At 45.8% G+C, this 23702-nt stretch overlaps 2 protein-coding genes across 5 annotated transcripts in view; one reads left to right on the plus strand and one right to left on the minus strand.

The window, feature by feature from the left end:
* Window positions 1–662: 662 nt before the first annotated feature.
* LOC121562206 (AFG3-like protein 1) lies at window positions 663–9729 on the plus strand. 3 transcript variants are annotated; one of them, XM_045214740.1, is made up of 18 exons: window positions 824–912; window positions 1132–1199; window positions 1810–1897; window positions 2031–2099; window positions 2220–2338; window positions 2737–2886; window positions 3076–3150; window positions 3416–3540; window positions 3764–4034; window positions 4327–4464; window positions 4758–4911; window positions 5119–5226; window positions 6963–7088; window positions 7601–7711; window positions 7985–8100; window positions 8252–8452; window positions 8556–8750; window positions 8968–9729. In XM_045214740.1, the coding sequence occupies exons 3-18, from the start codon at window positions 1837–1839 to the stop codon at window positions 9211–9213; spliced, it is 2265 nt and encodes a 754-aa protein (XP_045070675.1). In that variant the 5' UTR covers window positions 824–912; window positions 1132–1199; window positions 1810–1836; the 3' UTR covers window positions 9214–9729. The 3 variants fall into 3 exon arrangements, with proteins under 3 accessions (XP_045070673.1, XP_045070674.1, XP_045070675.1); XM_045214738.1 differs by lacking the exon at window positions 1132–1199 and having other exon boundaries at window positions 663–912; XM_045214739.1 differs by lacking the exons at window positions 824–912; window positions 1132–1199 and adding an exon at window positions 664–786.
* A 5220-nt stretch (window positions 9730–14949) lies between these two features.
* The window catches only part of LOC123484399 (dysbindin domain-containing protein 1-like), a 34814-nt gene continuing 26061 nt past the window's right edge, over window positions 14950–23702 (minus strand). For both annotated transcript variants that reach the window (XM_045214742.1, XM_045214741.1), the window contains exon 4: window positions 14950–16045. In XM_045214742.1, coding sequence (XP_045070677.1) covers window positions 15918–16045 — 128 coding nt within the window. In that variant the 3' untranslated portion in view covers window positions 14950–15917. The remainder of the gene's footprint in view (window positions 16046–23702) is intronic.

Below are 23702 nucleotides of genomic sequence, written 5' to 3' on the forward strand. Positions count from 1 at the left end.
TTTGGAACCGGGCTGCCTCCCGGGCGTGAGCCAGGTGCCCCCACCTCAGTGGTTCAAACCCACGGTGAATTCTGCTCCAAAGAAAAGTGATGTAGCCTAGGCTAGATCAAGCACGTGGAGTAAAGAGTAGGATTCGGTATTTTCACATGTATAAGTGATTTATTTTTATAAAAACGTTTTATCTGCACAATGAAAACTAGTTTGAAAATTCGAACATATATTTTATGGAAAGGAGATGTATATTTCTGGACCAAGCTGCCTTGTTGACAACATGGCCGAGCGGCGCAGATTACTGTTCGGTTTAAGAGGGGCGCTCCTGCCTCACAGTTATTTCCCGTTCACGTCACGGGTCATAGTCCGGTGCACCGCGGCTCAGGTTAATAGAACTCCCTCATTTTCATAAGCTTCACTTGTTGTTGTTGTTATCGTTCCACGCATATAGACCAATCGCAAAGCAGCAGTCCGGTCCTTCGAAGGACCCGAGGAGGTCGTGGGCATGCACGAACATAAATGCAATAACAATCGAAAGACTTTAACTCGAATTCATCGAATTTTCTCATTGTACAATTCACAAAACTAATGATTGACAGCAATGATACATGTATAGATACATATTTGTAATCATGTTATTTTTTAAACATTATTTTTTACATCAGGCTTATATAAGGTTGGTGACTTGGTTTTTCTCACTCGGTGTAATCGCAGCTAGTTGTAAACTGTTGAGGCTCGGGAGTCGATCCACCTCAACAACAGCGGGGATACTCTGCCTGCTCCAGCCGAAATATGGTTCGTATGATGGGGCTGCTTTCAGTGAGTGTTGGGCCCCTGCGGAACGGGGTGCAGGCTTGGGGCAGAGGCTGTGCCACCATCCCTGCAGCTTTTCGCCACAGTAACGTTAGCGCATTATCGAAGGTAGAGTGTAATTTCTTTAAATAATGCTTCGGCCGTCAACTTGCAAAATAACCATGTAATGTTCTCATACAACATTGATGACAGATTTACAATATATTTAAAAATGCATGATTAAGCCTTGTTTGTCTTTGCTTGGTGAACTCTGTCATCAATAGTTTCTTGCATAAAGGTCTCGTCCTTGTTTATGAAACTTTTTTCCCTCATTCATTTCATAACAAGGCGAGTTGCTGCGTTCTGTGGGGAAGGGGGCGTCTCAGCTGCAGCAAGTTGTGGGTCATGGCTAGAAGGTATCACTCCAGTTTTTGTCAAACTAACGTCAGATTTGACTTTTCGTAGCAGGTTAGGATCATTGGGTTAAGGTTAGGAAAATAGCTAGGGTTAGCTAAAATAAAAAAAACTTTTTACGTAGCTAAATCTGACAAACTGGATCCGGTTGCAACGGTCTCAGAGAATTTCGTATGATTCTAGCCATGATCCAAATAGTGTGAAACATTCTAGTGCCTTTTGCCAAATCGATGGTTTTATAGCCCAACATCAGTTCAATGAGTTCATCTGTTTATGAAGGACTTTAATATTATTTACTGTAATAATAATTTTGCCTGGTTGAGTTATCATGATGTGTTGTTTATTCATTGAATAGTAAAAGGCATAAAATGATGCACACCCCAAAATGTTTTGTAGAGGGGCTGCCTAAAGGAGAGTAAACTATAAAAATAAAGTCGGTTGCTATCCCCATTAAATGTTTGGGAGCATAATTAGAATATTCAGTGAATAACATCTGAATAGTCTTCAACTGTGTATTCTTGAATATCAGTAGCTTAATGCAGATATTTTAACCCCTTTGAGTATGAGATTCAAGGTAGGCTGTGTTAATCAAATCCTGCTCTCTCCTCACAGTGTTCCGCATTAAAACAAATCAATGCCATGGGATTAAATCAATGCCCTTTCACATTGGCTCGATTGCTCAGTTCCAAACCCCCAACAGGTAAATTACTCTAACACCAGGAATATGTTGATGTTATCATCTATGCATGTAATGACCATGGCAATTACCATTGACTGTGCAATTCATTTTTGTTGTTTGATTGTGTCCTAATTCAATGTTTTAATTGCTTCAGGATTTGAGAAGTTCTTTCCAAAGAGTGAGGACACTCCTGGAGTCAACAAATCATCTGAAGAGACCAGAGGTATGACTGATGGCCTACATCCTGTGTGTCTCTGCTGGCCCACTGTTCAAACACTGGGATGTCAACGATGGACAGCCAGTTGTCTGTGATTTAATTTCCTGTGGCAATTTGCTTGTTTAGATGAGAAGACCAAAGAGCCAGAATCTCAGGGCGGAGGAGAAGGGGGGCCAAATGGAGGTGGCAAGAGGGAAAGGAGAGGCGGAAGGAAGGATGAATCAGACTGGTGGACACGCTTCCAGGTCTGTTTCAAAGCCTCAGCTACCTACAGATCAGACATGTAAACAAACAAGATGTGCCTGTTTTCTCCACAACAACAGCACTCTGTCATCACTCATGTTTGATTTTCCACCCCTTAAGCTACCTGATCTGAACCAGAGACTACCTAAACACATCAGTCAGTAATGCCTTGTTTGGCAGCCTGTTATGTAATGGATGGGAGAGGAATGTAAAAAAAAGTTGAGTTCCTATTTATAAAGGGCTGCTGTGTAAGATGATAAAGGGTCACCTTTTATCATACTGCTAATGGGTGTTGACAGTTGCCATGAGAGGGAGGCAGTCTGTGTCTGTGTGTGTGCGCTTGTGCGTGTGTTGATTTCCACCCTGTTTCCCCTCTCATTGTTTTCTCTGAATCTGACAGAATTATTTCCCCTGGGATGAGAAGACCATGCGCAATGTCGTGATCGGATTCGCCGGCATGGCCTCTGCGTTCCTGTATTTCTACTTCCGAGAGACAGGAAAGGAAGTCTCCTGGAAGGACTTTGTGCATAGCTACCTGGCCAGAGGACTGGTGAGAGACGGGGGATATACTAGGTTACTGTTCTTCACTAGTTACTATGTAATAACATTTTATAAGACCCATAAGTAAAGTATAATTGCATGTGTTTTCATGCCTGGTGCTGTTATGTCATTGTTTGTGTGTGAAACAGTGAGTCTGAGGTCTTCGTTCTTTGATGTGTCTGATGTGTTCTCTGTACAGGTGGAACGTCTGGAGGTAGTCAACAAACAGTATGTCCGAGTCATCCCAGTGCATGGAGTCAATACGTCAGAGGTGGTACGTACCAAATAATCACAAGGGAGACATTTGGGAGCCTTGTTTTTTTGTTGACACTATCCATAGGCCCCCTTTGGACATTTAAGACATGTATAGAGAGTTTACAAGTTAGTAAGATATGCATTTGGATTTAGTATGCTTTTCTATTCTTTAGTCTGATGTGGTGATGTTCCATAATGTTTGCTTAGAACTTAACTAATAAGGAATGAGGAATGCCAACAGTTATAAGTGTGTTCACATCCCCTTGTCTCTCTGTGTGTCACAGAGCTACCTGTGGTTCAACATCGGCAGCGTGGAAACATTTGAACGCAACCTGGAGCTGGCCCAGCAGGACATGGGCCTGGACTCTACACACAGAGTACCTGTGGTCTACGGAAGCGAGAGTGACGGGTGAGACATGGGAGGGATGGAGAGCTGTGGGAGCAGGAAGACTTTATTTGAATGTTGTTCAGATTAGGAGCTGTGGGGTTGGAGCTCATTTGAAGGTCCTCTCTGTCATACTCTCACTGACCCTGGAGATGTTGATAGAGTTATTGGCCCATTAATGCTAATCTCTCTCTCTCTCTCTTATTTATTTATTTATTTATATATATATATATATATATATATATAGTACTTTCCTGATGAGCATTCTTCCAACCCTGCTGCTGGTTGGCTTCCTGCTCTTCACCATGCGCCAGGGACCAATGGCAGGAGGCCGTGGCGGTGGGCGGGGCAACCCCTTCAGCATGAGCGAATCCAAGGCCAAGATCATGAAGGACAACATTGACGTGAGGTTTAAGGATGTGGCGGGCTGCGAAGAGGCAAAGCTGGAGATCCTAGAGTTTGTCAACTTCCTGAAGAACCCCCGGCAGTACCAGGACCTGGGGGCCAAGATCCCCAAGGTAACACTTTCCTTAGAAGCCATACCAGCATCTGAAACACTACTCATATAACCCTGTTGTACAGGATGATGCTCACCAAGAGAAAAAATAGCAGTATGTTGAATTTCATGGCCATGTCAGGAAAACACTGTGCAGTTTAATTTGTCTATGCAGTATGATGAGCTGAGATTATAGTTAATTGGCTGTTTGTTTGCATAGACATTTCCTTTGCATCTCATTCACCGCTGCACTCTAACCTCCAAGTACTCACAAGAGTGTCCACCTATACCAGCTATGACCATGTGCTTCCCAGGGTGCAGTGTTGTCGGGTCCCCCCGGCACAGGGAAGACCCTGCTGGCCAAGGCCACAGCCGGAGAGGCCAATGTCCCCTTCATCATCGTCAACGGATCTGAGTTCCAGGAGATGTTTGTTGGCGTGGGCCCAGCCAGGGTGAGTACTACCCCAGGGGAGAGGGGAGGAAGAGGAGGGACAGTTGGATTACAGGGTGTATTTCTGTTCGCTTTTCCTCTCTTTGTCTAAATATTTGCTTTGAGGTCACGCACTTGTTTCACTCCTCTATGGGAATAAATTAATGTGTCTCTCTGAATCACTGTATTGACATCAGTTTTATACAATAAGCATGCAAAACTTTGCTAAAGTGTTGATTTGTTGTACTGTGGACCTATCCAGTAATGTAACCCATGCCTTTCCCAGTAATGTAACCCATGCCTTTTTTTTCCCAGGTGAGGGACATGTTTGCCATGGCCCGTAAGAACGCTCCCTGCATCCTGTTCATCGATGAGATAGATGCTGTGGGCAGGAAGAGAGGCAGAGGGAACTTTGGGGGACAGAGTGAACAGGAGAACACACTCAACCAGCTGTTAGTGGAGATGGATGGTAGGTCTGGTTTTATGGTCTTACACTGTAGGTACAATATGGTGGTTAACTGAAGCAACTTTCTTTCCAGAAAAGGGAAATTATTCCCAAAGACACTCAATGACTGTGCCATGTTTAATTAACCATAGTTATCTGTGTCCTGTATATTATGTGACCCTTCCATACAATCTCAACTGTTTTTTCATCACTTCTCTATTGGGTCTGTAGGGTTCAACACAAGCACTAATGTGGTCGTCTTGGCTGGAACCAACCGACCAGATATCCTGGACCCAGCACTGATGAGACCTGGGCGCTTCGACAGACAGATTTACATAGGTACAGTCACTCCACTCCATAAATTGCTATAAGTAAAATCTGTGTGGCCTGTAACTGTTTATTTGCCTTGAACTGTACTGTACCCATTGTCATAGATTTACATTATGTCATAGATTTACATTATGTCATAGATTTACATTATGTCATAGATCTACATTCTGTCAATGATCTAAATACTGTAGTAGGTAGAGAGAGTCTAATTTTAGCAGGGCCTAATCTGTCTCTACCTGTCGGCACAGATCAACACAGCCATTGATACAGACTATCAGACAATTCATTGGCCCCTCTTTCAGAGTCCAACTCTATCAGTACCTCACATATACAGTACATTCTAGATATAAGCCACAGTATGTGGAGTAGGGTAGATGCTGCTACCTAGCCGCTGTAGTGTATACACAATGCTGTTTACTTCTACAGTATAGGCTACTTTATCAGTGTGTTCAGTACTGTGACACAAAGAGCAAAGTTTACCTGGATTAAACATAGTTTACCTGGATTACAGTCCCCTGGATTAACGTGGCATTTGCCTTTCTTTCTTTGTTCTGGCTCTGCTCTCTGACAACTATTCCTCCATCCACTCTCTGGTCAACACAGCTCACAAGCAGAATGAGTTTTTCTGCCCTGTCATTGGATTAGCAATCTTCAGCGCGTTGTATTGAGGGATTACCCAGCCTGAGCCGGCCGGCCTATCTCATGACATTAGCACGCCATGCCTGTTCAGTGTCGTCCCGCCTCTCCTGACCTGACCGCCATTACCATAGCAACGAGCTAGCCTGGTCCTGTGTGTTTAGGGAAAGGAGTTTGACCTGAACAAGAAACTCAGCGCTATAAATTCTAACTAGAGCCCAGAGTTTTTTGCGGTTGGGTCATGTGGTCAGGGAAAAACTCCAGGTCTATGTATGTTAGACCACTGTCCAGTCTCCATATTCTAGTACCAGACAGCCCTGGCTGAAATTACTGTGGTTAATACACAGAGGCTTTTTTTGTCACCTTTCCCTGGGTAGTGAAACCACTTCCTACAGCCCTTGCCGACATGATTAGAATTTGACATGACCCCATTTCATCAATACAATAAAAGCAATGCAAATTGTCCTCACAATTAGTCCTTGTAATCAAACCATTTTAGAAGTGAAAACTATAAGTGCACAGAGATAAAAAAACAAACATATTTGGTCACATTCTTGGCAAAAGTGCAGGTGCAAAAGCACTGACTGTGCAAAATGTTTTGCCATCATCAGCGCTATCATAACTTACCTAATTGCCTTATCTGTGTTGATAGCAGTCTGATTTTAGCTGTGCCCAACATTGCAGTAACGTGTTATGTCAGCTATGTGGATGTACTCTTTGTGGGTGAGGTGAGATTTCTGATGGCTGGGATCCATTTTCCCCCTAGTCCAGTCCAGCTGTACAATGGTAGGCAGCTCCGGCCTGGCCTCACTGGCCTGCATTCTTCTGTCTGTCATGGAAACTAACTGCAGCGTGAGTGAGAGCTTCTATAAACTGAAAGGTTATGTAACCGGGGGACAGTAACCATTAGGGATAGGAGGCGAGGCAAGCTGCTCCCCTGGGCCATCTCACTAGGGTGTAAATATTTTCCCTCTTCCTCTCCCGCCTGGGCCAGTAGTCATCCCCATAACTCTGTTTCACTTCCTCCCTGTCAAACCTGATCCCCCTCTTTTTCCCTTTCTATCCCTACTGTATTTCAAATTCTCTCTCTCCTTCTCTTCTCCTCTCAGGTCCACCAGACATAAAGGGCAGAGCGTCCATCTTTAAGGTCCATCTGAGGCCTCTGAAGCTGGACTCCAGGATAGACTCTGAAGCTTTGGCCAGGAAACTAGCTGCCCTCACACCTGGCTTCACTGGTGAGTGCAGGGCCAGGTGTGTTTGTCTGTATGAACGTTGACAGCTAGCTGTGTTGCGTTTTAAAGGGATAGTTCGGGATTTTGGCAATGAAGCCGTTTATCTACTTCCATAGAGTCAGATGAACTTGTGGATACCATTCTTATGACTCTACGTCCAGTAGAAAGGAAGTTAGAGTTAGCTTTGCAGGCCAATCCTGACTAGTGTTAGCAAGACTTCGTCTTTGCGCCAGCTTTACCCAAAGACTTCCAGTCTTTGCGCTAAGCTAGTTAGCATTGGCTCGCGAGGGAAGTAGAAAAAGGGCTTCATTGCCAAAATCCCGAACTACCCCTTTAAAAGTAATGACGTAATGAACACAGTACATGGTTCTTTCAACATACTGCGCTAAGTACATACTGTATGTATTCGAAGCCCCTGAAGTAATCATGCTGCTTGTCATAAACCTTTACAGTATCTCCTGGTCATGTTACAGGTAGTTGTGTGGGTAATCTATAATCTTCCCTTGTTGTTACAGGAGCTGATATTGCCAATGTGTGTAATGAGGCGGCCCTGATAGCAGCACGCTACCTTAACGAGTCTATCAACGTCAAGCACTTTGAACAGGCCATCGAGAGGGTCATCGGAGGTAAGCTACTGTCACTGACTGGGGGATGGTGGGGAGTGTGGATGTCAGGGATCAAGGCTCAAACAGGAAGTTAATATTTGGAATGTAACTATCAGACTGACTGGTGTTGACATGACCTTCCTGTCTGTCTGTCTGTCTGGGGCCAGTGAGGCCACTCTTTTACTCCTGAACAAGTAACCAAGCCTCCTCCCCTAACACACACAAGTACAGCCTTGAGACCTTAAACTCACACACACTTTTAGTGGTTGTCAACATGCCCTCCTTTCCCCCCAGGTCTGGAGAAGAAGACCCAGGTGCTACAGCCATTAGAGAAGACCACTGTAGCATACCACGAGGCTGGCCATGCTGTGGTGGGCTGGTACCTGGAACACGCTGACCCTCTGCTCAAGGTGGGCGGCCCTCTCCTCCACTCTCTTCTATCGCCTTTTATTCCCACCCACTGTCTCTTCTCTGTCCTTACTGTCCCTGTTCTACCTATCCCTCAATTTCATCCTGAGCAGAATGTAGGATCTTACCTGTTGGTTTGCACTCCTGTCCCAGGTGTCAATCATCCCCCGGGGGAAGGGTTTGGGGTACGCTCAGTACCTCCCTAAGGAGCAGTACCTGTTCACGCGGGAGCAGCTGTTTGACAGGATGTGTATGATGCTGGGGGGACGCGTGGCAGAGCAGGTCTTCTTTGGGAAGATCACCACAGGGGCACAGGATGACCTCAGGAAGGTCACGCAGTCTGCCTACGCACAGGTAAACGCACGCACACACACACACACACACACACATATATATATATATACACACACACACACACTAATTAACCTCTCGCTCTCCCCCTCGATCCCTCTCTCAGGTGGTTCAGTTTGGGATGAGTGAGGCAGTGGGCCAAGTGTCTTTTGAGCTCCCCAGGCAGGGAGAGATGGTGATGGAGAAGCCTTACAGCGAGCCCACGGCCCAGCTCATAGACCAGGAGGTCCGCTCGCTCATAGACACTGCCTTCCAACGCACACACCAGCTCATCACTGAGAAGAGAGATGTGGTGGAGAAGGTGAGGGGGAAAGAGAGGGCTATGTAGGAGAGAGATGGTGACAGAGGAGGGCGACATGGAGAGGGATAGAGAGAGGAGGTCCAAATCTCCTAACCCTAAGACGGGGAGAAATAGGATGGCAATCGCATCGACAGTGTATCAGAAAGGTATAGAACATGGTTGAAAAGTGGTCTACTCTGCAGTAACCTCCATCCCCTCCCCTGTGTTTCCCCTCCAGGTGGGGAGGCGTCTCCTGGAGAAGGAGGTTCTGGACAAGGCTGATATGCTGGAGCTGCTGGGTCCTCGCCCCTACGAGGAGAAGTCTACGTATGAAGAGTTTGTGGAGGGGACGGGGGCCATGGAGGAGGACACCTCCCTTCCTGAGGGCCTCAAGAACTGGAACAAGGACCGGGGGACGGAAGAGCCCCCTCAGGAGCAGCAACGCAAACAGGCTCTCTACCTGTTTGACACACACCACGTCTGACCTGGCCCCCACCCAACCAGGCCACTGGAGGGACATGTTGAGACTTCATAGGGTTGGGGGGAGTGGAGGGCACTTGACATGACCCAGACAGACTGATATCAGGGGAGGGTGTCAGGTTTAAATAGGCAATACGGCACCGTGTCCCTGATGGCTACAGATTGAGGGTTGTGGGGTGCAGCAGGGGGTCTGCTGCACCAGCCTAGATTGTGCAATTTCTCATGTAGACTTTTTAAAATTCATATGGGAATGCAGGGCATAATGAGATTCGTCAATCTGTGAAGGATATCCACTTCACCATGCCGCTTCTTTCCTTCCCTGGAGATTCACTGCTGTGCTATGTTCCTCCTTTATCCTGACCATAGAATGACCGCTCAGGGCCTGGAATGCACTAAGGCCCTAGAGACCATGGTCCATGGTCGTCACATCCTGTCGCCCTTGGATACATCTTCCTCACAGAGAAATTATATTGTTTTTATAGTTGTATAGTATTCATAAAGTCATTATTTGACCTTTTCATTGTGTGTTGGATGAGTATGTCTGACAGACACAATTTTTATGAATATATGATCATGTACATCAGGAATGGGCAACTGGCGGCAGCCCCCCTTTTGAAGGCCCTTGGATCAACCCCCCCAAGTTAGAATACACAAGGTGCAATTTCTAAATTTGGTTGCTCATCAGCAGTTTTTCCTGTTATGTCAGTCACTGACAGTTAGTAAATTAGCCAATGTCAGCTATTTTTTTTTAGATTGCAGAGTTAGTTTAGCGGCCAGCTATCTAAACTCGATGTCATGGTCGAACTACCGGCCGGGAGGCCCCCATTGATTTTGTTAGTCAGTCTCACTCAGATATCATATTAAAAACTACAAACATTTCTCTCCACCCTATGGTAAACCGTGTTGCATTGCAGGAATAAACGTTTAAAAAAAAGTCTCCACTGTCAAGAGGGGGGCACTAAAATGTTTTGCTCATAAGGGGAAGGGGGGGATGATGTAGGTACGCAGACCCGCGAGCAACTGCGGCCCCTCATGATAAGTTAAGTTTTTTTTGTGTCCCCCACCCCCATCAAAGTTGCCCATCCCTGATGTACATATTTCATTTGAAGTGAGATGTTTTCTTTCAGATTGGAACATGAAGGTCTATGTACGTGTGCGTTGCACCATTGTAATAATACATATTTGTCCTATTTCACATATGTGTATTAATACGCATGTGTGAATTGGAAAAGTTTTTTTTTGCAAATCCCAACTCCCCTCTGAGAGTGGGGTCACAGCCAGGGTCTGCCATTATCAACGGCGACTCTGGAGCAATTAGGTTAAGTGCATTGCTCAATGGCACATCAACAGATTTTTATCCTCTGTTTCTGATTGTGAGGTTCAAACTGTTACTAGGCCTAATTGAAGAAAAACACATCTTCTGAATGTCATTTTTCAGTCTTTTGAAAGAAACAACAGCCACACCTCTACCTGCCCACTTTTCCCCACAGGAAAACAGCTTCCGACAAGCTTTATTTCTGAGTATGACTAGTGTAAAATACCTCACCTCTCACTTATGCTCTCTCAATGCTGCTATAACTCAAGTCAACTGACAACAGATGAGCTTCACACGTCTTTTGTAATTATTGATACATACTGAGCAAAAAATATAAACGCAACAATTTAAACGGAAATCAGTCAATTGAAATAATAAAGGCCCTAATCTATGGATTTCACATGACTGGGCAGGGGCGCAGCCATGGGTGTGCCTGGGAGGGCATAGGCCCACCCACTTGGGAGCCAGGCCCAGCCAATCAGAATGAGTTATTCCCCCAAAAAGGGCTTTGTTACAGACAGAAATAGTCCTCAGTTTCATCAGCTGTCCGGGTGGCTGGTCTCAGACGATCTCGCAGGTGAAGAAGCCGAATGTGGAGGTCCTGGGCTGGCGTGGTTACACGTGGTCTGCGGTTGTGAGGCCGGTTGGACGTACTGCCAAATTCTCGAAAACAACGTCGGAGGCAGCTTATGGTAGGGAAATGAACATTACATTCTCTGGCAACAGCTCTGGTGGACATTCCTGCAGTCAGCATGCCAATTGCAGGCTCCCTCAACTTGAGACATCGGTGGCATTGTGTTGTGTGACAAAACTGCACATTTTAGAGTGGCCTTTTCTTGTCCCTTGAACAAGGTGCACCTGTGTAATGATCATGCTGTTTAATCAGCTTCTTGATATGCCACACCTGTCAGGTGGATGGATTATATTGGCAAAGGAGAAATGCTCACTAACAGGGATGTAAACAAATTTGAGAGAAATAAGCTTTTTGTGTGTATGGAAAACATGGGACTAACATTTGCAGTTGGGTCTCACAGAAAGTTGGTTGGGTGCCCCGCTGTTCTCTCTCTCCCAGTCCCTGGTATCCCATAGTGTTGTGACACCGTCTTGTCAGATCTAGGACAGGGATAATGAAACTATATCTCCATAGCGATGCCAGCCGAGCCGTGCTTACTCCCACACCCCTGGGGAAACCCTGTAGAGGGGTTTTGGTATTCACCTCTCAGAATTTGGGGGTTTGGGAGAAGTAATGAGATGATGTTGTACCGATCTGCAGTAAAGTTTATTTTTTTAACCTTCTTTTACTGCCGAATATGAAGGTGTCACTACCTCACTCAATCTCAGTATTTCTGACCGTTTTTGGAACTCCGCAATTACCTACATTGATTCATGGATTCGTACATTTCTACTTCTATGCCTAGTTGTGTGGGTTACCGTATACAAAAAAGACAAATGTTTTTAGAGTACATCCCAGATGTCTTGGTGTAGCCTAAACTGTGTTTAAATTCCAGTCCTGCTTTTCTGCCTGCTTGACTGAATGCTGGTTCTTGTGGCTCAGCTTGGCTATAGTGATCTTGCTTAAAGCACTATAAGGAATGTGGATATGACTGTTTCAATGCAAAAAGCAGCCTTTTGTGTGGATTTAAAAGTGAACACTAAAATACATTCAGAAATGTGAAGTTTGTGATGTGATATATTAATCAACATCTGACATTCACCAATAAAAAATCATAATTTTTGTCCCAGTGTTAATGCTTATCTATGTAATATTATTAGTTATCTGACCTCACAGTATTGTAAGGATGACCTAATTCAGGAGTATTGGTGCCACTGGTTATACCGGATGTGGGATCCCATACCATAGGAACAGAGGGCACATTTTGTTGTGATTTATATACAGTAGTGTACAGGTAACTGCCAAAGTGAAGGAAACACTAACATAGTGTCTTAATAGGGTGGTGGTGGAATAGCTGTCTCAGGCGCCGCTCCAGAATCTCCCATAAGTGTTAAATCGGGCTGAGATCTGGTGACTGAGATGGCCATGGCATATGGTTTACATCGTTTAATGCTAATCAAATCATTCAGTGAGCACCCGTGCCCTGTGGATGGTAGCCAAAAATAATGGGCAGCAATTTTATACATGAGCCAAAGCATGATGGAATGTTAATTGCTTAATTAACTCAGGAACCACACCTATGTGGAAGCACCTGCTTTTAATATACTTTGTATGCCTCATTTACTCATGTGTTTCCTATATTTTGGCAGTTACCTGTACACAGTCCATGCCTCTTTGTGTTCCTATCACAGGAGGTTGGTGGCACCTTAATTGGGGAGGACGGGCTCATAGTAATGGCTGTAACGGAATAAATGGAATGGTATCAAACACATCAAACACATGGTTTCCATGTTGTTGATACCATTCCATTCACTTCATTCCAGCCATTATTATGAACTGTCCTCCCCTCAGCAGCCTCCTGTGGTTCCTTTATACATGTGTGATGGTGTCTGCAACAGGTGCTGGTAAACAGACTTCACTCTCCCTCATTCTACTCACAAAGGGGATGTGAAACATATAACCTGTATCACTCCTTGCCCTTTCAACTAGCCACTAGCGCAAATACAGGTTTATCATGTGTCACTATTATGGCTGCAGCAGTATCACTCCTATGTGTTGGCAGAGCCTTCATGGTGTCTAACTGCCTTGCCCTATATTCTACCCGCCACACCTCTGTGGCACATACCATCTTGGTGGGGAAGGAAGACAGATGAAACTATCGTCTGTTCTGTTGTCACACCACCTGCCAGCTCCAACTCCCCTCCACTCCTTCTGATGGGTACAGCAGCTGAGTGACTGGGCAACATTTCCATATATGCTCCATAGATACAGTAGCCTGGCCCAGATATGTTTGTGCTGAATAGCCAACTCCTAGGTTGTTGTCATGCCAAACATTGGGGATTCACAGAAAGGAGAGGGGGAATGGGGGAAGGACTTTGGCCTTCCACTGGAATTGCATTATTTTCCAGAGAACGCATAGAGCCCCGAGTCACTTTTATACCATGGCTATAATTTAACACATTTGCTGCTAGAAATGTGTTAATTTGCCGGTAGAAATGCTGAACATCCACTGAAGTAGCTAGCAAGTTTACTAGATGGCTACAGTAGTTGCCGTGGTAACCAAACCAACATACTTGGTAGTTTAGCCATAGATAGAACAATGAGACAGATATTTCACTGGATGTATAAATGTGAAGCATCCGAATGGCGTTTCCACTCACTGCCAAATATGTTAGTGAGAGGAAGCCCAATGGCGGGCAGTGGGAGAAGATGGAACGAGATGAATTTTGGCCAACATTCTGCACATTTTCTCATCGATGAAGCATTTGCTCTGAATACAGTTTTCTGTTCCCAAAACTAGAATCTGCTATGAACAGAGTGGACTAAGTTTTGTAGACTTTACCCTTCACAAAAGTTTTTAAAAATCATGCTATGTAGGAGTGCAAAAGCGAAATGAGTTATTGCACACGCGCACTTCGCAGAGTAGGCGTTCCCTAACGGAAATATGCAGATTTATGCTAGAACGCGCCAATAGGACCTCGCTAGCGCGTGCTTGGCTCTGCCCACCTCCTTGCTTGTTCTGCCCACTATGACTAATTTGTTCCCATTGGAAAGGACAGGCAGTGGTCTATCTTGGTTTAGTTAAACATCTTTGGTTTAGCTAACCAAACCATCAGTCCTAGTTTGCCATTATGAAAATCAAATTCAACAAGGCCAATAATGTTTCAATTCGACTTTTGCTTTCAAAAGCAGCTCAAACATAGAACATGTAAGAATGAACTATAGCCATTGAATTCTACCGTGCAAATATACCTTGCTTTATAAGGAAATAATGCACGCTCTAGAATGCCCTTCAAGCCAAAAGGAAAAATGTATTCAACAATGCCATGGTATGAAGCTGTTTATGGATATGTGTATGACTGTATACTGTACGTCTATCTGCATTCCCCACTTTATTCTGTTCTGCCCTCTATCTGCTCAGTTAGGAACCTGCAGTCACGATTTAAAAAGCAAGCATTTTAAACCTCTACAGAAGTGCCAGAGCCCATTGATTTAGGCAAAGCTGACAATAGTAAATTTAAAGTTATTTCTTTGAACATTTAAGCATTATGGCTATTCAGTACTTCTCTATCCACTGTGTGATTAAGTGTGTACTCTGAAGTATTTCATTGTGGTTTCAATGTAACTCTTTTCATGTTGCTGATGCTGGTTTTCTTCCACGGTGTTCCTGGCAGGAATCCGAGAGAGTTGTTTGTTTGGTGTGTTGGGCATAAATAATGGAAAGCTCAGACTGCTGTTCATAATACCCTATCAGACAACCTACAGCTGCACAGTTTGGTTAGTGCTCTAATGCAAAAATCACCCACAGAGAAAATTCACTTTGTTTGCATTAAATTCTTTAATTTTTTCACCACCCATCCCCACATCACTTGGTTTGGCAAAGGACGAGATCCACAGTGTTGAATGTAATGTTGGTGAGAAGGGGTGCTGTCTTATCACATATCATATCTGCAGAGACATTTAGTTTACTGGGGCCACACTGGTTTCCTCTCAGGTAGAGAGAGGTAGAAGAAGAGAGAAAAAGAGAGGATGGAAAGAAAAGAGAGCGATGGAGAGTGGCCCCATTGTGTCCTGTTAGTTCAGGGAGAGCAGATGGCCCTGTTACTTTAAGGAAGAACATTGTGCAATAGATTCAGGTTGGACTCTTATTCTAATTACAAAAAATACTTCCAGATTGCCTGCTGTACTATCCCATAATGACCTCCATATTCCAGTCATTTATTTGCATATGGAGTGGGTATTCTCCTTAACCTCACCTCGCCACATTATATTTTGTAGTCGAGGTTGTCACGGATTTCAGGGTCTGTCCCACCCCTCCAAGCCCACTCTCCCACCCCTAAGATGCTGCAGGGATGGAGAGGCTTGTAGCCAAGCATTCTCCCCACACTGGGACAGCCTCATACCCTGTTGTTCACCCCAAACAAAGCCTCAAAAAGCACACTGACCATCCAGTGTTTGTGCCAGAGGAACCCCTTGCATGGAAAACACAATAGATATGCATGTGTGTTCATGTGTGTGGTTTTGCAGATACGCGTGTGTCATTTTGTGTGTGTTTGCATGTGTATCTGTGTGTATTTCACTCACAGCCATCGTTTCATGTTTAGTTTATAATACAGTCTGTAGTGTCTTCAGCACCATGGTTGTCTCAGTGCCTGGCGCAGGGGGTGGGGCAGTTGGTGTGGTCTCTGTGCCTGCTCTCGGTGTGTTCGCTCTTTCCGGGCCCTGGGCCTTTCCCCCAGTCCCGCAGGCTCTCAGGGCTGCTTAGGCCTCTCCAGCTTCATTAAGGGCTCTGCAGTGGTGTCGGAGTCGCTGTGGTGCTTCCTCTCCCTGGGGGCTCAGCCTTGCTGCAGCGGGTCCACGAGGGGGAGCGCATGTAGCCTCCTCTGGGCAGGGGTGGCTGGTGGTGGCCTGGGGATGATAATGAGGAGAAGGGTCAAGCTATGCACATGACATACATGTGATGAGAGGGGGTAGGTTAGGGATCACACACATACAGACATGCACGTCTCTTAAACACACACATAAAACTCATGTACACACAAGGTGAGGACAAGGTGCACGCCTCTCACGTATCCTGATATTTTTAACAGCCTAGGGGCGGCAGGTAGCTTAGTGGTTAAGAGTGTTGTGCCAGTAACCGAAAAGTCGCTGGTTCTAATCCCAGAGCCGACTAGGTGAAAAATCTGTCGATGTGCCCTTGAGCAAGGCACTTAACACTAATTGCTCATGTAAGTCGCTCTGGATAAGAGCGTCTGCTAAATGACTAAAACCGCTCTATAGAGCTCAAACATGCTGACCAGAGGCCCTGGATTAAGTTTCCGCACCTTCCTGTCTGTCACATGTACAGCATATACACTGAGTGTACAAAACATTAGGAACATTTCCATGACATAGACTGACCAGGTGAATCCAGGTGAACGCTATGATCCCTTGTTAAATCCACTTCAATCAGTATAGATGAAGGGGAGGAGAGAGGTTAAAGAAAGATTTTTAAGCCTTGAGACATGGATTGTGTATGTGTGCCATTTAGAGGGTGAATGGGCAAAATATTTAAGTGCCTTTGAACAGGATATGGTAGTAGGTGCCAGGCACACTGGTTTGAGTGTGTCAAGAACTGCAACACTGCTCGGTTTTTCACGCTCAACAGTTTCCTGTGTGTATCAAGAATGGTCCACCACCCAAAGGAAATCCAGCCAACTGGACACAACCATGGGAAGCATTGGAGTCAACATGGGCCAGCATCCCTGTGGAACGCTTTTGACACCTTGTAGAGTCCATGCCCCGACGAATTGATGCTGTTCTGAGCACAAAATATATTAGAAAGGTGTTCCTAATGTTTTGTACACTCAGTGAGTCCATGCATGTCTGAAAACACATAGCCTACATACCAGTCACATAATAGGCCTATACTGTACATACACACGTCTGTCCCAAACAGGAAACAGCAGAGGGTGCACCCCCCTATCCACATCGATGGGACCGCAGTAGAGAAGGTGGAAAGCTTCAAGTTCCTTGGCGTACATATCACTGACAAACTGAAATGGTCCACCCACGCAGACAGTGTGGTGAAGAAGGCACAACAGAGCCTCTTCAACCTCAGGAGGCTGAAGAAATTTGGCTTGGCACCTAAAACCCTCACAAACTTTTACAGATGCACAATTGAGAGCATCCTGTCGGGCTGTATCACCGCCTGGTACGGCAACTGCACCGCCCGCAACCGCAGGGCTCTCCAGAGGGTGGTGCGGTCTGCCGAACGCATTACCGGGGGGCAAACTACCCGCCCTCCAGGACACCTACAGCACCCGATGTCACAGGAAGGCCAAAAAGATCAAGGACATCAACCACCCGAGCCACTGCCTGTTCACCCCGTTATCATCCAGAAGGCGAGGTCAGTACAGGTGCATCAAAGCTGGAACCGAGAGAATGAAAAACAGCTTCTATCTCAAGTCCATCAGACTGTTAAATAGCAATCACTAGCACATTAGAGGCTGCTGCTGCCTATTGAAATAACTGGCACTTTAAGAAATGGAACACTAGTCACTTTAATAATGTTTACATATCTTGAACTACTCATCTCATTGTATATACTGTATTCTATAATATTCTACTGTATCATAGTCCATGCCGCTCTGTCATTGCTTGTCCATATATGTATATATTCTTAAATTCCATTCCTTACTTAGATTTGTGTGTATTGGGTATATGTTGTGAAATTGTTAGATATTACTTGTTAGATATTACTGCACTGTCGGAGCTAGAAGCGCAAGCATTTCACCACACCCGCAATAACATCTGCTAAACACGTGTATGTGATAAATAACATTTGGTCAGGACAGTGACGAAAGAGTTTAACATTCACACTTATCCAGATCGACTTACAGGAGCAATTAGGTTTAAGTGCCTTGCTCAAGGGCACAGCAACCCATTTTTCACCTAGTCGGTTTGGGGATTCCAACCAGCGACTTTTCCATTACTGGCCCAACGCTCTTAACCGCTAGGCTACCTGCCACTTTCCCCAATGGCCACGATACTGTAACTCATTTAACAAAGTAAATCAAGTCAGCAGGGGCTGTCAACTCCCTGAAATCACCTAATGCATCTACAAGCTTCCTTTCTCTATGCCATTGTTCACTCAATTATGTTTGCTCAAGGTTCTCCAAAAATAGTTTAGAACAGCACACAGTGGTACAGTGTTTCCCTACTGTAGAATAGATAAATTGGCTATGGTTGAAAGGCATCTCGATCGCAAACACAGTAAAGTACAGATAGAATGTAGTTCATGCAGCTCCACATGACCTATTCCTCTGGGATTCTGATAGGTCCTTACAGCATGATTTAGTTACTCTGAATATAGAGGCAGATAAAAATGTAAAGTACCTTGTCAGAGAGGCAGTGTGCAGTGAAATGAGTGTGCGTTAGTGTGTGTTAATGTGTAGCTTATACATGAATGTGTCTCAAGGACACCGAATCCCAAGAGAAATGGAGGAGTTTAGAAAACTAGGAGCGCTGTGTGTGTAAGCGCGTGCATGTGTCTGTAGTAGATGATAGATCATTTTAGTTTGATCTCTCTCTGCTCCTCATCTCCTCTCCTGTCATTGTTATTGCTCTTAAACAGTCACATGGTCACCTCTCCTCCAATCATCAGCTCCATTTAGCCTGCTGGCTGTTTTCTCAAGGTCATTATGCTCACAAAGGCTGCTTGTTTTGGATGTCACAGACATTTGTCTCATACTTATTTTTCGCTGGCTCAAGGCAACAGAACTCCACCATTCATCGTGCCTGTCTGTTTGTTCTTGAGTTCTCAGAACCACTACACAACTCTCCAGTGTCTCTTTGGTCTATAACCATCAGCATGCTAGATAGAGATTCTACCACTTCAGTTTTGTAGAGTGGTGATATGATGGATGGAGAATATGATTGGTTCGCTAACTACTAGGGTGAGTAGAAATGAGAAGCTGATTGGTGTTTAGGTGATGAAGCTAGGAGGTGATGACATCAGAGGAATGTGTTCATGAAATGTTTTGGCAAATAGGATGCTGCACTTGATCTTCTGCACTTCATATCCCTCGACATCTCTCTCTCTCTCCTCTACTACACCCTTTCTTTCTCTGTCTCTCTCCCCCTGTACCTCTCTCTTTCTTTGTGTCGATCTCCCCTTTCCCCCCCACCTCTCTCCTTTCTCTCCCTCTACCCACTCTCTCTGTTCTTGAATCAACCCCCTCCCCTCTCCCCTCATATGTGTTCATCTGCATGCATGTCCTTGAGGGCACAGAAGGGACCAGTGTCAAACAGGTTCACATGAATATTGGTCGTACAAAGGGGCATTAGAAATAAAGAGGCACTGCCTCTTTACACCACTTGGTGGTGCTGTTCACTGTTCACTCTACCACTGAGATCCCAGGATGAATGGGTGTAGCCGGAGACACTTCTAAACCCTCCTTTACTGCACACATCAATGCAATTACTGTCTAATGGTAAGGCACGTCCCAGCCCTAACTCTCTATAAGTGAAATGCCGTAACTATGGATCAACCAGCAGTGATGTATGTTCACACAAGCATACACACGAAAACACGCATTCACGTGCACACAGGCACGCGTACACACACACACACACACACACACACACACACACACACACACACACACACCGTATTGATGGTATTGATCCCTGAAGATTGATGGTGCCTCCATTGGATTTTAAAAGGCCATCTGCATTCTGAAAGGCTCTGTTTGCGTGAGTGCTTGTTAAACATGTTTCACTTTGTATCTGCCACCACTGGTCTTTATGTGTGTGTACGTCCCTACTTTCATGATGTGTCTCTGCATTTCTACCAGTCTGTCTCTATCTGTGTCCCTGTCTGTGTGTGACTAGAATGCTATAGTTGCTGTATTTGTCAGCCCATCCCTGGTCAGTGTTTTGTGATTGACAGCTCTATGAATATGGATGCGGGAGAAGCCTCCTCTTCTCCCTGCAGGGTGTTGACAGAGACAGATCAGAGGATGAAACTCTCACCCCACAAACACACACCTCTCATTTAACATCCCTTACCCTCAGACCTTCATATAAGGACCACCGAACACCCCTTACCCTATTGCTCAGGACCTACTCATAACCAACTCCCTTGAGAGTCCTCCCATTTAGTTCAGAACATCCCCAAATATCAGGAACAATCCAAATCCAATTTCCTTAACTCAATCCCCCATCAGCCCACAAAGGCACAACCCACCAATCCCCCCCCACACCCTTCTATCACATCCTTCTACTGTCTCCCTCCCTCCCAGCCACCATGTGTGCAATGTCTAGCTGTACTAAACCTCTCTGTCTAAGAAGCCCTTCTGTGCTGTTGGCTCCAGTCCATCAGATTCCACAACCAGTGTGTTGCTGTGAAAACAAAGTCCACAGAAAACACCAGCCTGAGCTCTACAAAGGCTCTTAAACCACAGGGAAGCACAGTGCTAGCATGGAGCCAACGTGCTGTGTGTACAGTGTGTGTGTGTGTGTGTGTGTGTGTGTGTGTGTGTGTGTGTGTGTGTGTGTGTGTGTGTGAGTGCCTGCGTGTGTACGTATGTGTTTGTTGTGTGTGTGTTTCATGTTGGGACTAGGACGTCAGTGATGGTAACCCTCTTTGTGGAGTCCTTTCGGAGGCCCCAGTGGACTCCTAAAGATTTATGAGCAAGGCTACTACAGTTAGCCTAAATGGAAATATTTTCCCCCAGTCTTGCCCACAGCTGCTGCTACATAGTGGGTAGTTGTGTTATTTTGTCTGCTCGGAAAGCTTCAACCTGCCTTGTTAACACTGAGGAACCACAGCATCAAAACACACAGATTGTATTGATCTGAAAACATCACCAAGCCCCTTCTCTGTGCGTTGCCCATTCCCCTTCGATGGTAGCAGATTTGAAGGCAGCAAAAGGGTATATTCTATATGGTAATGAACCCACCTAGCCTGTGACTCTCTCTGGTAAAGTGGTAACCTCAGTGTAAGAGCTGCAGTGTCCTCCTCTGTCCTCCTGTGTCATCACAGGGCGTGACTGTCAGAGCCTGGGCTCTCCTGGAGAACACTGCAGAGGAAATGACTCACTCCCACACAGATCTGGGATCAGCTTTCCCTTCCCATATACTAATCTTAACCATGGGGGGGGGAAAACAAAATTGACCATAGATCAGTGTCTAGGGGCAACTCCATCCTACTGCCTCACTCCTCCTCTCTCAGATGGGCTTTAAGGTGGTCAAAGTGATCCTGGGGTTTTTCGTTTAAAAGGGCTCTTTCTGAGGTGATAATGGTGTTGTAGTCTCTGTAGAGATCTGGTATGTAATTTCTTGTTATCTATCTATTTCACACACAGAGCAGATACTGCCTGTACAGAGGGGTGGGATTGGGTGGGGGCCTACCAATGCAGCTGTACACATTTAGCTAATTTATTGTCCTCCCTCACTTCTCTAACCCTGACCATCTCATCTGCCACCTCTGATCCCTGGGCTGTCCTGACTGGCAGGTGTCCAAAACATAAGTGCCCACACAGCTTTGAGAGAGAGAGAGAGAGAGAGAGAGAGAGAGAGAGGGAGGGAGAGAGAGAGAGAGAGAGAGAGAGAGAGAGAGAGAGAGAGAGAGAGAGAGAGAGAGAGAGAGAGAGAGAGAGAGAGAGAGAGAGAGAGAGAGAGAGAGAGAGAGAGAGAGAGAGAGAGAGAGAGAGAGAGAGAGAGAGAGAGAGAGAGAGGGAGAGAGAGAGAGAGAGAGAGAGAGAGAGAGAGAGAGAGAGAGAGAGAGAGAGAGAGAGAGAGAGAGAGAGAGAGAGAGAGAGAGAGAGAGAGAGAGAGAGAGAGAGAGAGAGAGAGAGAGAGAGAGATCCAGAAGAATCCCCACTGAGCAGAACACCTGGTGTTGTGGTTCTGTCATCTATCACACCTGGTCATCTATTGACCAGCCTCAGCCTGATCTGGAGCTATTATCCCACTCTCACTATCCTCACTACTGAGGCAGCCAGAGAGAGAGTGATGCTGCTAGAGAAAAATGTGGAGAGAGAAGCCTGTTCTTGGCTCTGGCTCCTCTAGAACATGTACAGTCTGGATAGTCTGGCCTGGACACTGGGGAGCAGCTGTACAGTCTGGAAAAATCCGGCCTGGACACTGGGGAGCAGCTGTAGTCGTTAGTCATGCATGTGTGTATGGGTATGTGTGTGTTTGCATGGGTTTGTGTATCGCTGTATCCCTTCTTGAGTCCGAATGCAAAACACACTCATATCTGAGCACAGTGTGCCACTGCTGGAGTGAGTCAGAGATCCCCACATTGTCACTGTCTGATCTATGAGTGGGAAATAGAGAAAACACCAGCCAATGACAAAGCACTTTGAGCTACTTGGCACTGAAGATAGGATGCAAACCAGTATACATCTACTGAATGCAAATAGATCACAGTGAAGCAAGATCAACTTTATCCAATTCAACATAATGTATAGGGGCATACGTTCAGTTACATATAGTACATGTGTAGATGTGAAAATAAGGGTCTGTATTACACAGTGAGACAATCTTATTGGTGTTTTGATCGCATTTATCTGCTATCTTAGTACCCTAGTCCTGACTCCCATTCACCAGACATAGGTCTTAATATGACACCTAGAATCTCCGCACGGTCCCTGACCTCCTCGACACTGAGTGAGATTGTGGCCATCACCATGAGGCTGCTTATTCCTCCTTGTCACGCCCTGACTCAGGGGACGCTTATATGTTGAGTCAGGGTGTGTATATGCTATGTTGTGTAGTTCTATGTTTTCTATCTAGTATGGGTATTTCTATGTTGGCCGGTGTGGTTCCCAATCAGAGGCAGCTGTCGCTCGTTGTCTCTGATTGGGGACCATACTTAGGCAGCCTATTGGCACTATTGAGTTGTGGGATCTTGTTCCGTATAAGGTATGTTGTTTGTGTCTACCTTGGACTTCACGTTTCGTTCACTTCGGAGCCAGAGCAGTCCGCTCCACTGGTGCCTGATCCAGCTCCGGTCAGCGGCTCCACTCCGGAGCAAGAGCAGTCCGCTCCACCGGTGCCCAGTCCAGCTCCGGTCAGCGTTCCAGTCCAGACCATGACGTCAGCCCCTCTCCAGGTTCGGGGTCTCCCACACCAGGGTCCAGACTGGGCCTGGCGTATCGTGGGAGGAAGGAGAGGGGAAGCAACGCGCCGTGGTCTAGACCAGACCAGGGGCGCAACAGGGAGGCGAAGAGTGAGAGGTCGTCACACCCTGAGCCGGATCCGCCTCCGATGCGGAATGCCCACCCAGCCCCTACCCTGTTATGTTTATGTTGTGCGGTCGGAGTCCGCACCTTTGGGGGGGGGGGGGGTACTGTCACGCCCTGACTCAGGGGACGCTTATATGTTGAGTCAGGGTGTGTATATGCTATGTTGTGTAGTTCTATGTTTTCTATCTAGTATGGGTATTTCTATGTTGGCCGGTGTGGTTCCCAATCAGAGGCAGCTGTCGCTCGTTGTCTCTGATTGGGGACCATACTTAGGCAGCCTATTGGCACTATTGAGTTGTGGGATCTTGTTCCGTATAAGGTATGTTGTT

Source organism: Coregonus clupeaformis, unplaced genomic scaffold, assembly GCF_020615455.1.
Source record: "Coregonus clupeaformis isolate EN_2021a unplaced genomic scaffold, ASM2061545v1 scaf0302, whole genome shotgun sequence".
In the NCBI taxonomy this organism is placed as follows: Eukaryota; Metazoa; Chordata; class Actinopteri; order Salmoniformes; family Salmonidae; genus Coregonus; species Coregonus clupeaformis.

What these genes read in the sequence shown, in the direction of transcription:
- LOC121562206 (XM_045214738.1), top strand. Translation starts at nt 784, where the DNA reads ATGGTTCGTATGATGGGGCTGCTTTCAGTGAGTGTTGGGCCCCTGCGG. An exon ending in GCTACCTGGCCAGAGGACTG is followed by an intron (nt 2,887 to 3,075) that starts GTGAGAGACGGG and finishes TTCTCTGTACAG; the next exon opens with GTGGAACGTCTGGAGGTAGT. An exon ending in GAGTCAATACGTCAGAGGTG is followed by an intron (nt 3,151 to 3,415) that starts GTACGTACCAAA and finishes TGTGTGTCACAG; the next exon opens with AGCTACCTGTGGTTCAACAT.